The sequence below is a fragment of the Molossus molossus genome, unplaced genomic scaffold (assembly GCF_014108415.1).
Source record: "Molossus molossus isolate mMolMol1 unplaced genomic scaffold, mMolMol1.p scaffold_m16_p_5, whole genome shotgun sequence".
Taxonomy (NCBI): Eukaryota; Metazoa; Chordata; class Mammalia; order Chiroptera; family Molossidae; genus Molossus; species Molossus molossus.
Genome location: NW_023425388.1, coordinates 86,925,077 through 86,938,992, shown reverse-complemented (window position 1 = coordinate 86,938,992; position 13,916 = coordinate 86,925,077). Strand labels below are relative to the sequence as shown.

General features: G+C 44.6%; 1 protein-coding gene across 1 annotated transcript; it reads left to right on the top strand.

The window, feature by feature from the left end:
- The first annotated feature begins 1,220 nt into the window (after positions 1 to 1,220).
- On the top strand, positions 1,221 to 5,819 carry RPL24 (ribosomal protein L24). Its single transcript, XM_036242948.1, has 6 exons — positions 1,221 to 1,275; positions 1,398 to 1,473; positions 2,061 to 2,171; positions 4,728 to 4,864; positions 5,162 to 5,225; positions 5,695 to 5,819. Exons 1-6 carry the CDS (start codon positions 1,271 to 1,273, stop codon positions 5,773 to 5,775), a joined length of 474 nt encoding a protein of 157 aa, XP_036098841.1. The 5' UTR covers positions 1,221 to 1,270; the 3' UTR covers positions 5,776 to 5,819.
- Positions 5,820 to 13,916: the final 8,097 nt, after the last annotated feature.

Below are 13,916 nucleotides of genomic sequence, written 5' to 3'. Positions count from 1 at the left end.
TGGGCATATGGGGACAACGCTCTAACCAACTAAGCTACCCTGCCAGGGCCTTACAGCTTTCTTAACATTAATCAACCATCTTATTGGATTTTCCAAGTCTCTCTCTCAAGCTTTTTAAAAAAATATATTTTTACTGATTTTTTAAAAGAGAGAGTGGAAGGGAGAAATGGATAGAAACATCCACGTGACAGAGAAACATTGGCCAGCTGCCTCCTGCACGCACGCCCTCCATTGGGAACTGAGAAGCAACCCCAGCACTGCGCTGAGAGAAATGGAGTCAGGACCTCAGTCCATGGGAGGACGCTCAATCCACTGAGCCACACAGGCGGGGCGACTTGCCAAACCTCTTCAACTACCTACTTACAGAACATTTTTAGGGGTAAGCTGCTTGTATAGATAGCATAAACCAATCATTACATTTGTTTCCCAGTATTGCCTCTTGCCACTTCCCATCCATCATATAATATGCTGAAGTACCTAGCATTACAGAAGGGCTCAAGAGATTGAGATGTTGACCCTCCTGTGGGTCTGGCCAGACCTCACTTTTCCAGACTTCCAGGCAAGGGCTTTGCCTTTCTCGGCGCAACCATCGGTCCCTGGGCTCCGTTATGCAGCGGCCCGCAACCTAGCTCTTCCCCAATGGCCTCGGTACCTTGGCGCTCACTTACCAAGGATTCTGTAAACTGAATGAACTACTGTATGTAAACGCTTTAGCATACGTCCTTGCACTCAATGAATGTTAATTACAACTAATGCAAAGCGCCATCACGCACAGTTCAATCAGCACGGCCTAGGAGACGATTCAGATGTCATTACTTTGTATTAAATTGCAAAACTATTAAAATTTAACGTTGTTGATTGCGTAAATGGGCCAACACGGAGGGCAAAAGTGATTCTAAGTTTTACCTGCGGTGTATTTGTCTGTGGGTCATTAAAATATGAGAGGGAGAGTTCACTTTCCTGCAGCAGTTTGATGGCTGTAGGACACTTGAACGTAAAAGAGAACGACTCTAAAACCAACCGCCTAGCGACATGCATAACCGGCCCCTTCCTCTCAGCCCCGTAGCTCCCGCCACTTCCTACAGAACTCCCGGAAAGAAGACGGCTGCTCGGGAAACAGAAATCGGGCGCCTGGCGAGCGTGACGTCATCACCGAGCGCCCGGGTTACTGAGGCAATGGGGGCGGAGATTGCCCTCACTTCGTCATTAAGGCCCCTTCCCATGATCCTCTCCTCTTCACCATCTTTTCTTGTGTCCGGCAGCCGCAGCCATGAAGTAAGCAAGAGCCTTGAATCCCAATCCTTTTCCATCTCGGGCAGATCGCGTCTCCGGCGTCCTGCACATGGCTTGTCCTTGCCGTAGACACCCTCCCTAACGGACTGTGGCTTTCGTTACAGGGTCGAGCTGTGCAGTTTCAGTGGGTACAAGATCTACCCCGGACACGGGAGGCGCTACGCCAGAACCGACGGGAAGGTGAAAGACCGCGTCGGCTAAACGCGAGTTGTGCTCCTAATAGTAACGAGCGGTCCATTTCGGTCTGGGCGGGTTCATTTACCGCACCATTCTTGGTGCCTGAAAAGCCTGCTTCGGCGACTCCATGTGCAGTGGTTGTAGGGATCAGAAGCCTCTAAAATTTGAAATGAACCATTCTTGAGCTTCGGTCTAGTGTGAGTCAAGTCGGAAATTAAGAGTTTGTATAACTTTAATGTCCCGGTGTGAGAGAAACTGGCCGTAAAATCAGGCTATTTTATGCACACGGCCGCCTGGAATCCTGGGACAGACAGGAACCAGGATGCCTCCCGGAGGGTGACACCCCTCCCTCCCCTGCGACGTCAGTTCAGCTCTGCCTGCTCTTGAAAGACAGGACCAAATGCAAAGATCTTGGAGGTGCCACCCAGTTAACTGCCAGTTGTGTGACACAAGCCATTTGGTTTCTGTGGGCCTCACTGTAGTAAAATGAGGAGTTTGGAACTTTAGTTTGCTAAGGATTTCAAGCTCAGCCTTTTTCTACTTAGTATAGTTGAGTAGGTAACTTCTGTACTTGGAACTTGTTGCGACAGGTTTTCCAGTTTCTTAATGCAAAATGCGAATCGGCATTCCTTTCCAAGAGGAATCCTCGACAGATAAACTGGACCGTCCTCTACAGAAGAAAGCACAAAAAGGGACAGTCGGTAAGTGAAATGCACGTTGATATCGTGGGGCTCTCTCTTAAGTGGTTTAAACTCTGATGATCAGTTGCTGCTCCATAAAATTGTAACTAAATGAGAGTATGCGAAAGTGTTCTTAAACTGTAAATCATCAAACAGTGAAGTGAAAATGATTGATATAAACAGTGTCTCTTTATAGATCTTAGGCTCACAGTAAATGTCAAGTTGAAATTTGAAAGTATTCCTTTGTCAAAGTCAGGTAAATTAAATTAAGCATGCTTGGGTTATGGGGCACCTTGGAAGAACTTAAGGTGTTACAGTGAATGGGAACTAAGTGAATATTATGGAAACTTGAATTTTATTATATTTATAGGATTAGTCCTAACATAGATATCAGTGGAGTTATCCAATATAGTAGTTTGTTCTCAAGGCTGGGTGTATTTTTTTTAAGTGCTCTTTTAGCTTGATGGAGAGTTTTGAGAAGAGGTTTGAGTGCTGTGACAGCAGGATTAGTAGTATCCAGGAGGCTTGGAATATTTAGGCAAGAGGATTTGGCACATCCAATAGGATGGCCATTATCAAAAAAGGGAAATTACATGTTGGTGAGGATGTGGACAAACAGGAACCCTTGTGCATTGCTTAGTGTAAGATGGCACAGACACTGTGGAAAACATTTGGCAGCTGCTCAGAAGGTTAAACAATTATAACTAAGCAATTCCATTTCTAAGTATACCTAAGAGAATTGTAAACAGAAACTTACGCAGATAACTTGTACATTGATATTCATAACACTATTATTTACAATAGCCAAAAGGTGGTAACATCCCAGATGTTCCATCCATGGATTTCTGAGTAACGAAATGTGGTATATACCTACAGTGGAATATTATTTGCCCTTAAAAGCCGGCAACCATTGTGGATGAACCTTTTAAGATATGCTAAGTGAAATAAACCAGACACAAGGACAAATATTGTGTGATTCCACTTACGTGAATTATCTAAAGTAGGCAAATTCATAAAGACAAAAGGTAGTGGTAATGGTGTGGTGGGTGAGGAGCTATTATTTAATGGGTGCAAAGTTTGGGAGATTAGCGGTGGTGTTGCACATAATTGTGGGTATACTTAATGCCACTGAATTACACATTAAAAATGCTTTAAAATAGTCAGCTTAATGTTGTATATGTTTTACCACAATAAGAAATATATATATAGCCCTGGCCGGTTTGGCTCAGCGGTTAGAGCGTTGGCCTGCGGTCTGGAGAGACCCGGGTTTGGTTCCGCTAAGGGCATGTACCTCCGTTGCAGTTTGTCCCCGGCCCTGGTTGGGTCGAGTGGGTGGCAACCACTCGATGTGTCCCTTTCACATTGATGTTTCTCTCTCTCTCTCTCTCTCTTCCTCCCACTTTATCCGAACAAAATATCGAAAAATGTCCTCGGGTGAGGATTAAAAAAAGAAGAAGAAATATATATATATTTTTTTAATCATCACCGAGGACATTTTTGCATTCATCTTCAGATAGAAGGAGAGGGGGAGAGGGAGGAAGAGAGACACATCGATTGGCCGCCATCCACAGGACCCCAACTGGGGCCGGGGACAAACTGCAACCGAGGTACATGCCCTTAGCGGGAACCAAACCCGGGTCTTTCTGGACCGCGGGCCAACGCTGTAACCACTGAGCAAAACCAGCCAGGGCAAGGAAAATGTTTTTAAAATATATTTGGGATAAGAAAAAATATACAGGCAAAATAGTGAAGTTTTCTATAAAATTTCATCTTGGTAAAAAACGTAAACATTTTAGTTAATCAACCACAAATGTCTCGTTTTCTCCATGTGTTCTGCTTAAAATTTTAAAGATACATAAAGCATATCTCTGCCTTAGTAAACACTTTTTGAGTGTATTTTAATTTTTCTTGGATTTGGAGGTTTACTGCAAGATATTTTTCCTTAGAAGCACTATAGCATAGGTTTTTAATATAGAATCTGTAGCAAATGTTTGAATTATACTCTGTCTTGATTCCCAGACGTTTCCTAACACATGGTGGCTTTCTAATAATTTTCTAATTTGACTATTTATCCCAGTGACAGTACTTTGAGGAAAAACAAAAGAGGGGAATTGAGGTTTGATACTTTTTTCCAAAAGTAAAGTCTTTAAAGTAAATTAGTTACTTTAAAAGTGCTATCTAGTTAACTTTCTTAGAGTTTGCCTTTTTGTAATAAAAAATGGCCAGGATTTGTAAAAGATGGTTTGACCAATACATAATTAAAAAGGTCCAAGAGAGAGCTCCCCTCCCTGCTTCCAACATGTATATAGCTACAGCAGGAAGAGAGTTCTTACCAGTTAATGCTGGTACCCTGATTTATGGTCTCCAGAATTGTGAGAAATAAATTTCTGTTGTTTATAAGCCACTCAGTCTGGTATTTGGTATTTTGTTATAACAGCCCAGATGGGCTGGGCCAAATACTAATCTTAAAAGATTTTATTTTCCCTGCCTCAAAGACTTAATTCATTTCTCAGCCAGATTCATGAAGCAAGGTTCATAAGTGTCCTCCCATCTTTTGGGTTTGTTTTTTTTTTTCAGGAAGAAATTCAAAAGAAAAGAACCCGCCGTGCAGTCAAATTTCAGAGGGCCATCACTGGTGCATCTCTTGCTGATATAATGGCCAAGAGGAATCAGAAACCTGAAGTTAGGAAGGCACAACGAGAACAGGCTATCAGGTGAGGAAACCTTCATTATGAGCATTATTTAGGTTTAATAATCAGAAGTTTATAAAGTCTAAATGATTTGTTGAAATTTCTATATGCAACGAATGCTACTGTACCATTTCTAATATAAGTTAGACTGACTTGGTGGTTAATAACATTGACAACCCCTTTGGATTCATCCTAAAAATAATTGGGGGTGGGGAAGGAATATGATCATTCTACTTTTCCAAAATATTCTAGCTCCTTGTTGATAAAGCTGTATCCTTAAGGAGTAAAGCACTTTGCCTTAAGTTATTTTTAATCCTACAGGGCTGCCAAGGAAGCAAAAAAGGCTAAGCAAGCGTCTAAAAAAACAGCAATGGCTGCTGCAAAGGTAATTTTGGGATTGTCTTGGATTTCTTATTTAAAACAACAGGAAATTTTACTTTTATTCCAAATTGTGGTAAATACAAATTTTTAAAGAATTTAGTGCAAGGCTCTCATGGAAATGGTGTTCATAACTGGTTTCTAGGTGAGTGTTTTGTTTCTTAAAGTTTATTTTGAAATTTTAAATTTATAGAAAAGTTTTCAATAATACTAGAGCTTACACAGCTTTTCCTCAATGTTATTCATTTATTCATTTAGATAACCATAGTAAAAAAACAGGAAATTATTATTGGTCCTATATGACTAACAAAAATAATGTTCTTTTTTTGTTATGATATAATTCAGTATCCCACATTGGACATAAGAGAGAGGTGATTAAAAAAGAAAGTTGCATGGGCTGGTCTGAGTGCAGTGGTGTCTTACAAAAAAGAAAAGTTGCGTGGAATAATACCACATAATACAATATCTTTTTACAGGCTCCCACAAAGGCAGCACCTAAGCAAAAGATTGTGAAGCCTGTGAAGGTTTCTGCTCCTCGTGTTGGTGGCAAACGCTAAGTTGGCAGATCAGATTTTTAAATAAAGACCTGGCTATAACTGCACTGTGGTGGATTTCTTTTACTCTGAAAATAGAGGCCTGTTGTGCCTACACGGTAATAGCCGAACTACAAAGGTTAAGAATTTAAGAGTTAGGCATTTTTTAAAGAGTTCAGGTCTCCTAGTTAGAGAGATGTTAAGCCAAATGATGTAAATAAGATCTGTCTGGCCCTGGCCGGTTTGGCTCAGCTGATAGAGGATAGAGTGTCGGCCCTTGGACCAAAGAGTCTCGGGTTCTATTCCACTCAAGGGCACGTACCTCAGTTGCAGTCAGTCCCAGCTCTGGTGGGGGTCTTGCCGGAGGCAACCAGTCAAAGTGTCTCTCATGTCATCGATATCTCTCTCCCCCTCTCTCCCTCCCCTCCTTTCTCCCTCCTTCCTGCCCCCTCATCTTAAGGTAAATAGAAAAGTATCCTCAGGGAGGATTTACAAAAATAAATAATAATAAGATCTGTATGTTTTCTTGTTAAATTATTGTTTTCCATGATAAGTAGACACGTTTATTTTATGTTGGGTTTGCCCTAGGTTCATTGGTATCTCATCTCTTACCAGTAGCTAATAGCTGAGTTTGTTGGGGGTTTTTGTTTGTTTGTTTTTTGTTTGGTGGTACGTGCCCTTAACAGGAACCGAACCTGGGACTCTGGTCCGCAGGCCTACGCTCAACCGCTGAGCCAAACTGGCCAGGACTGTTTGTTTTTTTATCTTCACTGGAAGATATGCCTAGAGAGAGGAGCAGAGAGAGAAATACATATTGGTTGCCTTCCACACGTGCCCTGACCAGGCATTGAACTGGCAATTCTTCTGTGCACAGGATACTCGACTAACTGAGCCACTCTTGGCTGGGCAATAGCTGAGGGTTTTTTTTTCTTTATTAATTTTAGAGAGAGAGGAAGGGAGAAGGAAAGAGAAAAACATCGATTGGCTGACTTGCATCCCCCCACTGGGGATTGGGCCCACAACCTGGGCATGTGCCCTGGCCAGGAATGGAACTGGTGACCTCTTGATGCATGGGTCGATGCTCAACCACTGAGCCACACTGGCCGGGCAATAGCTGAGTCTTAAGTGGTTAAAACTGTCAGGTGTATTAATCTGCTATTTTCCAAAAAGTTTAAGTGATGAGCAATTCCCAAAGCACTTGGTTGAACTGAGAGTTTGAGAGAGCCATAGGAAAAATTGCAGAAATGGCTCTGGCCAGTTTGGTTCAGCAGTTAGAGTGTCAGCCCTTGCACTGAAGGGTCTTGAGTTCAATTCTGGTCAAGAGCATGTACCTGAGTTGCAGGTTCAATCCCCAGCCCCAATTGGGGTCAGGAGGCAACCAACTGATGTCTCACATCAATGTTTCTCTCCTCCCTCCTTCACTCCCTTACACTCTTCCTAAAAATAAATGGAAAAAATATCCTTGGGTGAAGATTTTTTTTTTTTGAGCAAGTCCTTTTATTGGAAAAAGAAACAATAAAACAAAAGGCTACCATATTGCCTGTGCCCCACCATCCCACAAGATTTTTTTCTAATTGCAGAAATGCCTGAGTAGCCTGCTGATGTTCAAGAGATATGTATACAAAATGTGTTATAGAAAATAGTAATCATATTCGTGATACAGTCTTCTACAGAAAGTAGGTCATCTTATCTGTTCCATGTTCCCAGTTTCAAGGATACAATGAACAAGTCACATCCTCTTGAGAAACATGCTTTTACATAAAAGACTAGGTGAAGGCAAAATCAGACATCAGTACTCCCCCACCGCCATTCTATCCAAGGTGATGCAGTTTATTATTTTTAATGCATGTTACATTCAGGCATTTTTCTTGGAGGACTTAAACTAAAAAGGTAAAATCAACATAAATATGCAGGATATACTGACTAGCTTTTACATAGAACTATTTTTTTTTTTTTTTTTTTATCCTCACCCGAGGATATTTTTCCATTTTTTTTTTTTTTTTTTTTGTACAGATAGAGTGGGAGGGAGAGAGAGAAAGGGAGAGAGAGAGAGAAACATCGACATGAAGGGACACATCGAGTGGCTGCCACCCACACGACCACCAGGGCCGGGGACAAACTGCAACCGAAGTACGTGCCCTTAGCGGGAACCGAACCCGGGTCTCTCCGGACCGCAGGCCGATGCTCTAACCGCTGAGCCAAACTGGCCAGGGCTACATAGAACTATTAAGATTTTGCTTGGGAAAATTTTATTTAATGTTTTCTTTATGAAAATAAGATCATTATTCAGTTAGGGACAAGGAAAGCTTTTTTTTAAAAAAAGGCGAAATACCCAAGTTTCGTGCAGAGCTATGTATTCTAATTTTTGGCCACAGAATAAACTCATTGAAGCACTACTTTTCTGGTCTAGATGTCTTAATAAATTGGAACTGCCAGTTTTTGTTTTTTTTATCCTCACCTGAGGACATTTTTCCATTTTTTTGTTCAGATAGAGTGGGAGAGAGAAACATCAACATGAAAGGGACACATTGAGTGGCTGCCACCTGCACAACCCAACCAGGGCCGGGGATAAACTGCAACCGAGGTACGCACCCTTAGCGGGTCTCTGGACCGCAGGCTGACGCTCTAACCGCTGACCCAAACCAGCCAAGGCGGAACTGCCAGTTCTGAGTACCCTTTAATGCTGGGTAGCAACCCTGGAGCTATGAAAAAACACTGTCCAGGTAGTCCCACTTCCATGTGTAGAGACAGGCTCCCCCAGGTCCAGTGGCTTATACAGGATCCCTCAGGTGACCTTACTGGACTGCTTTTAGCATAAAAACAAGGGAAGAAATCACAAAGGAAAAGATAGATTAGACTACAAAAATAGGTACAGCTATATGCCAAAAAGTTTTACACAAAGTTAAAATACATGTTACAGACTTGTGACAAATAACACATAATTACTCTGTTAATAGCCTTAATATATAAAGAACTCAATAAGAAAAGGTTCGCAATTTAAAAAGTTACCCAAGAATATACATTGATAATTCACAGAAGAGAAATACAAATAAATGTCCAGTAAATTTCAAATAGCCCTGTCCAGGTAGTTGAGTAGGTTGGAGGGTCATCCCAATTCACTGAGGTTGTGAGTTTAATCCCTAGTCAGGGCACATGCAAGAGTCAATCACTTAATGTATAAATAAGAGGAATAACAAGTTGGCGTTTCTCCCACTCTAAAATCAATAAAATATTTTTCTAAACAAAACAATGGGCTACTAAAATTTAACAGATTATCAAAAAATATTTTGGCATGTCACTGCTTAGTGACAGCTTATTTTGATGTTTTGGATCTGCTGGGATCCTGGTCTACATTCCCACTTTCCACTATTTTGTCTTCTCATTGTTAAGTTTTTCAGGAATGGCATTTTAACTGCTGCATCATACTCATGACATGGATAGAGTATTGACCCAAAATTCCCTGTTGACATTTAGATTGTTACTACTTTCACTAATGCATATACCATTGCCCAAAACTTCTTGTATGTGGACATTTTCTGCATTTGGGGTAGTTGTCTTAGCTCCTTAGTAGTGTAATGACTGAATCAAAGGGCATGGAAAATAGGTTCTTCAAACATTTCAAAATTGCTTTCGGGAAAGATTCAATAGCATCCATCCCCACCAGCCTCTGACTACTATGCTGGCAACATTCAATCTTTCTTTTCTTATTTTTAAAACTTAAAACCTATTTTTTTATTTTTTATGTTTGTTTTTTTTTTTAATTCTCACCTGAGAATTTTTTTTTTTTTTTTTTACATTAATCTTCAGATAGAGCTGGAGGGAGGGAGACATCCACGGGAGAGAGACACCTTGACTGGTTACCACCTGCCAACCCCAGCCAGGGACAGGGACAGGGACAAACCAAGCTAGGTACATTCCCTTGGCTGGAACAAAACCTGGGACTCTGGTCTGTGGATGACGCTCTTACCAATGAGCCATACTGGCTAGGGCTTTAAATACATTTTTGAATAGGTGATGCATGACACACAGATTACAAACCCCCAACTGCTCCAAAGGGTAAGTGGGGAAAAGTCAGTCTCTCCAGCACCTGTTCCCTTCCCAAAATGTGACCTGGTCATCTCCATCTGGCTTGTATATTTGACCAGACCTCTCCAGACTTTCCTTGCTTGCCATTTTTTCAAGGGGAGTTGGGGATGTTAAATCATTCATTTGACAAACTTAATAGGAGCTTGCTCCTTTTTTTTGATTGTGGTAAAATACACAAGATTTGCCGTCTTAACCGTTGTTAAGTGCACAGTTCAGTAGTAGTAAGTACATCCACACTGTTGTGCAACCATCCCTACCATCCATCTCCAGGATGTTTTCATCCTTCCAAACCGAAATTCTGTCCCCATTAACATTCCCACCCCCTACCTCCCAGCCCCTGCTACCCACCTGCTTTCTATCCTGGGAATTTGACTCTTGGGGACCTCAGGTGAATCACAGTATTGGTTCTGCTGTGTTCTAAATGCCTCCTTGTTTTCTGTATTTATTACTGTCTTTGCCCCTATGTGCTGTCACTACTCAGGAGAAACTGTCAGATTCCTGGGGATGGACCCACTGGTCAGATGGTTCGGGTTGCTGACTGCCATGGGCCCTGCAGACTGATCTAGGGGTGTGTGCTGGGAGCTTTTGTCCCCCAACCTTGCTTTGGCACCATGTTTTCAGCCCTCCAGGGGCCTTGAGCATCCTCATCTGGAGGCTCTTGCCCTCTGCCCACTGGCCTCGCCCCCCCCCCCCCCAGCCCCTTCCAGCCTGTATCTCCCAGATTTTGAGCCCCCAGAAGCAGTTGTTCACTTAGGAGGTTCTGTCGGTGCCTCAGTACCAGCAGTTGCTGACTATTGTGGTGGAAGCCTCCTACATGGCGGACCGCTGGCTCTGCCTTTGGGTGGGCTACAACCTCTAACGGTGGGCTCCCATCCTAGCCAGCAAATCAGGCCTCCCACCCATATGTCCCCTGGGCTGGCCAGCTGTCCTTGCCTCCTGAACATAACACAGACATGCAGCAACACATTCTACAGCATCGAGGACCTAATGAAAGTGGCGGCAGACACCCTCCTAGCCCATGGAGAATGCCCGCCACTGGCCTTTTGAGCCACTTTTGCTTCCCAGAGGGCTTTCGCAACCCTTACCTCATTTGATTCTCTTGGTTGCCTGCCAGTGGGTGACCAGGGTCCACCTTACAGATGTGGAAACAGACTCCAGGTCACTGAAGGACAGCTGCCAGGGGACAGACCTCGGGCCCTGCTGCTGCTGCTGCTGAGCCTGCAGCCCCTGAGGGAGGCTCGGCCTGCTTGACAGAAAATGCCCCAGAATCCTGCCTGCCTGGGTGGAATGATGAGCCTTTATCATCAGCTGAATTCCTGATGCCCCCACACCCTCAACCCAGAGGACTATGGGCAGAGCCAGCCTTATGGCCACAATCTAGACTGCCCTGAGAAGAATTAAATATGAGACATCTCTGCCTGGGTTTTCTGCAGGCTGCCTGCTTTCATGGAATGTGATGACCAATGTGGACAGGGTGACCAGTGCCTTTGTGGGGCAGTTGGTTCAGCTCCCAAATGCCGCACGAGGCCTCCATGCCCTGAGCAGGAGGAGAGGGTTTGAGGACTGCGGGTGCTCCGAGGCCAAGCTGGGTTCCCAGCCAGCACCCCCTTGCCACTCAGCTAGGCTCCATGGTCAGCAGCACATAGACCTGCATGCCAGTTGACGCAACAGACTTCAAGTTCCAAGTTCCTGTTGGAGTGAGGTGATTCAGTCTCTCAGAATTAACAAACTAAAATCCAAAGTGATTTTACTTTGACCCAGGGCACATTTTGGAACTTGTGACAACTTACCAAATGAGAATACATGTGGCTTCGAAGCCACAGAATGCCCACTGTGTGAGAGATCGTATTGTCTAATGGTAACCATTTTCACCTGGGCGCCAGATGGAGCTTTGGCCTGTGGTTACAAGCCCCGATGGTTCTGTGCACCTGGGATTCCTTAGGCTCTGGACAGGGCCACAACTTGTGTGGCAGCATGCAGTGGCTGCCATCCCGCACTGTACAGAACACCCGTGCAGGGACATTTCTTGGCTTTCCAACACCATCTATTTAAAACTCATACACAGTCATCCCTCGCCACTTTGCGCGACGACTTGCACAGCTTCACTCTATCGCGGTTTTTTCTAATAAAACCGCGATAGAGTGAAGCCCCGAAAGTCGACGCGCAAAGTGGTGTGGGACAACTGTATATAAATAAAAAAATCCTACTTTGCAGAAATTAATTTATCGCGGTAGAGTCTGGAACTGATTAACCGTGATAAACGAGGGCCGACTGTATACAATGAAGCTCATGCCACCTCCACCCTAGAATGTGACCTACATTTCACCCCAACTACGCTTCTGTGCAGTTCTGGGCTGGGGTACACTTGCAAATGTCAGTCCTGTCCAACTTGGCATGTTGCCTATAAGGCAGAATCTTCCAGGAGCCCTGGTACCTTTCTATAAAAACTCCAGAGCACAAACCTCAGCCTGCCACCTGCCCACACTACTGCGGGGCCTGTTGTAACACCTCCACCTCCTGCCCCAGGGCCCATTGCCTGTCCTTCCTTAGCCTGATGGAGCTCAGCCTGGGACTGGATCTCCTCCAGAACTTGTTCTCAGCCACCACCCCACCACCCCCATCCGATGCCAGATCCAGGGCAGCCTGGTTTTGTTCTGAGGCATGGCATCTTGCTCCCTCTGGACAAAAGAACTCCCTAGAATAAAAAGGCTCCCCAAGTGACATGACACTAAGATATCAGGCTGAAGTTGGTTGCAGGCTAAAGATCTTCAGGCCATGGCCCCACCAGCACCTGGGCACAGTGAGTCTTCCAAGAGGCCATGCTGTGAATGCCTCCAAGCACTGGCTGGGCCTCAGCACCTGGCCACCAACCACTGATGTTTCAGAACTTGCCTCTGACAGAGGCAGCAACCTCTGCATTCACAGAGTCCCCGACTTAGCCTATGACCTGGAAATTGGATTTTTACCTGGGCCAGTGGCCTCAGCTTTCTCATATTTGCATCAGGATGCACTCCTCTTTTGGATTCAGGCTGTTCTTGCCCTGTTTCCTGGCCTTTTATCTGTCCTACCACTGGGACTGCTTCTTCCCTCTTTGGTGGTTGGGGCATCACCTGGGAGCCAAGGACATGGCTAATACCAAGGCTGCCAGGAGGTGATGAAGGCGGTATGAGATCACTCTCCTCACTCCCTGCACCTCTGGACTTAGAATCCTGGAGAATATCTTGGTTATGAGGCCACTTCACCTGACATCACCATAGGCAGATGACTGGGGGAACAATGAGGAACACCTTGGGGCTGGATACTGGGTGTGCATGTAGGTGGGGTTCTGCTCGTGGGTGAGCAGGGTTTGGCAGCTGCCCTTTGCTTCGTGGAGGGTCAGAGGTGGAGTGCCAGGATAAAGGGTCTGCCTGGGCACAAAGACACAGGTGGCTCTCCTTGTGGGCCTGCGGTTAACCTTGGTCAAGTGAGCTGACCAGTTTGGAAACCTAGGAACTGGATATTGAAGGTGGACAGGCATAAATGGCTTTCCGATGGCAGGCTGGAGACTGCCCCTTGCGGAGTGTGCAGTCAGGTGCAGAAAGCTGGGATGGAGGGTGGTGGGTACTCTGTGAGCCAGCTGTTGCTGTTTCCTGACAAGAGGGTCCATGACAGAGACCCTGGTTTTAGGGTCTGCAGGTAGACAGGGAGTCCATGGGCTTCTGATTGGTGGTCCTAGGCTACCCTTGGCTGCAGACAGCTTAGATAGAAGTGTGCAAGTGTCCTCTATTAGAGGTTTCCCCAGTGCTCTGTGGGGAGACCAAAGCATAGATCTTGGAGTTCAGGTCTCTAAATGAAGGGGCATTCATGGGACTCTTGGTGCTTTTTTAGGTGCTAATGCTTTGCTCAGGGGTGTCCTAGGTAGAGAATTGTAGTGGAGGACCTGCAGTTGTGTGGAAGAACATAGATATCTAATTGTGGAAAGGAACTTATCCATTGCCCTACCTCTATGTGGAGAAAGGTGGCCCATATGCTAGATGTTTGTGGCCCACTGCATGAGTATGGGATGCTCCAAAAATGCCAGGGACCACCTAGCCTTGGGT

Coding starts and splice junctions, on each gene's coding strand:
- RPL24 (XM_036242948.1), top strand. Junction 1,474..2,060: donor ACGCCAGAACCGACGGGAAG/GTGAAAGACCGC, acceptor TTGTTGCGACAG/GTTTTCCAGTTTCTTAATGC. Junction 4,865..5,161: donor CAACGAGAACAGGCTATCAG/GTGAGGAAACCT, acceptor TTAATCCTACAG/GGCTGCCAAGGAAGCAAAAA.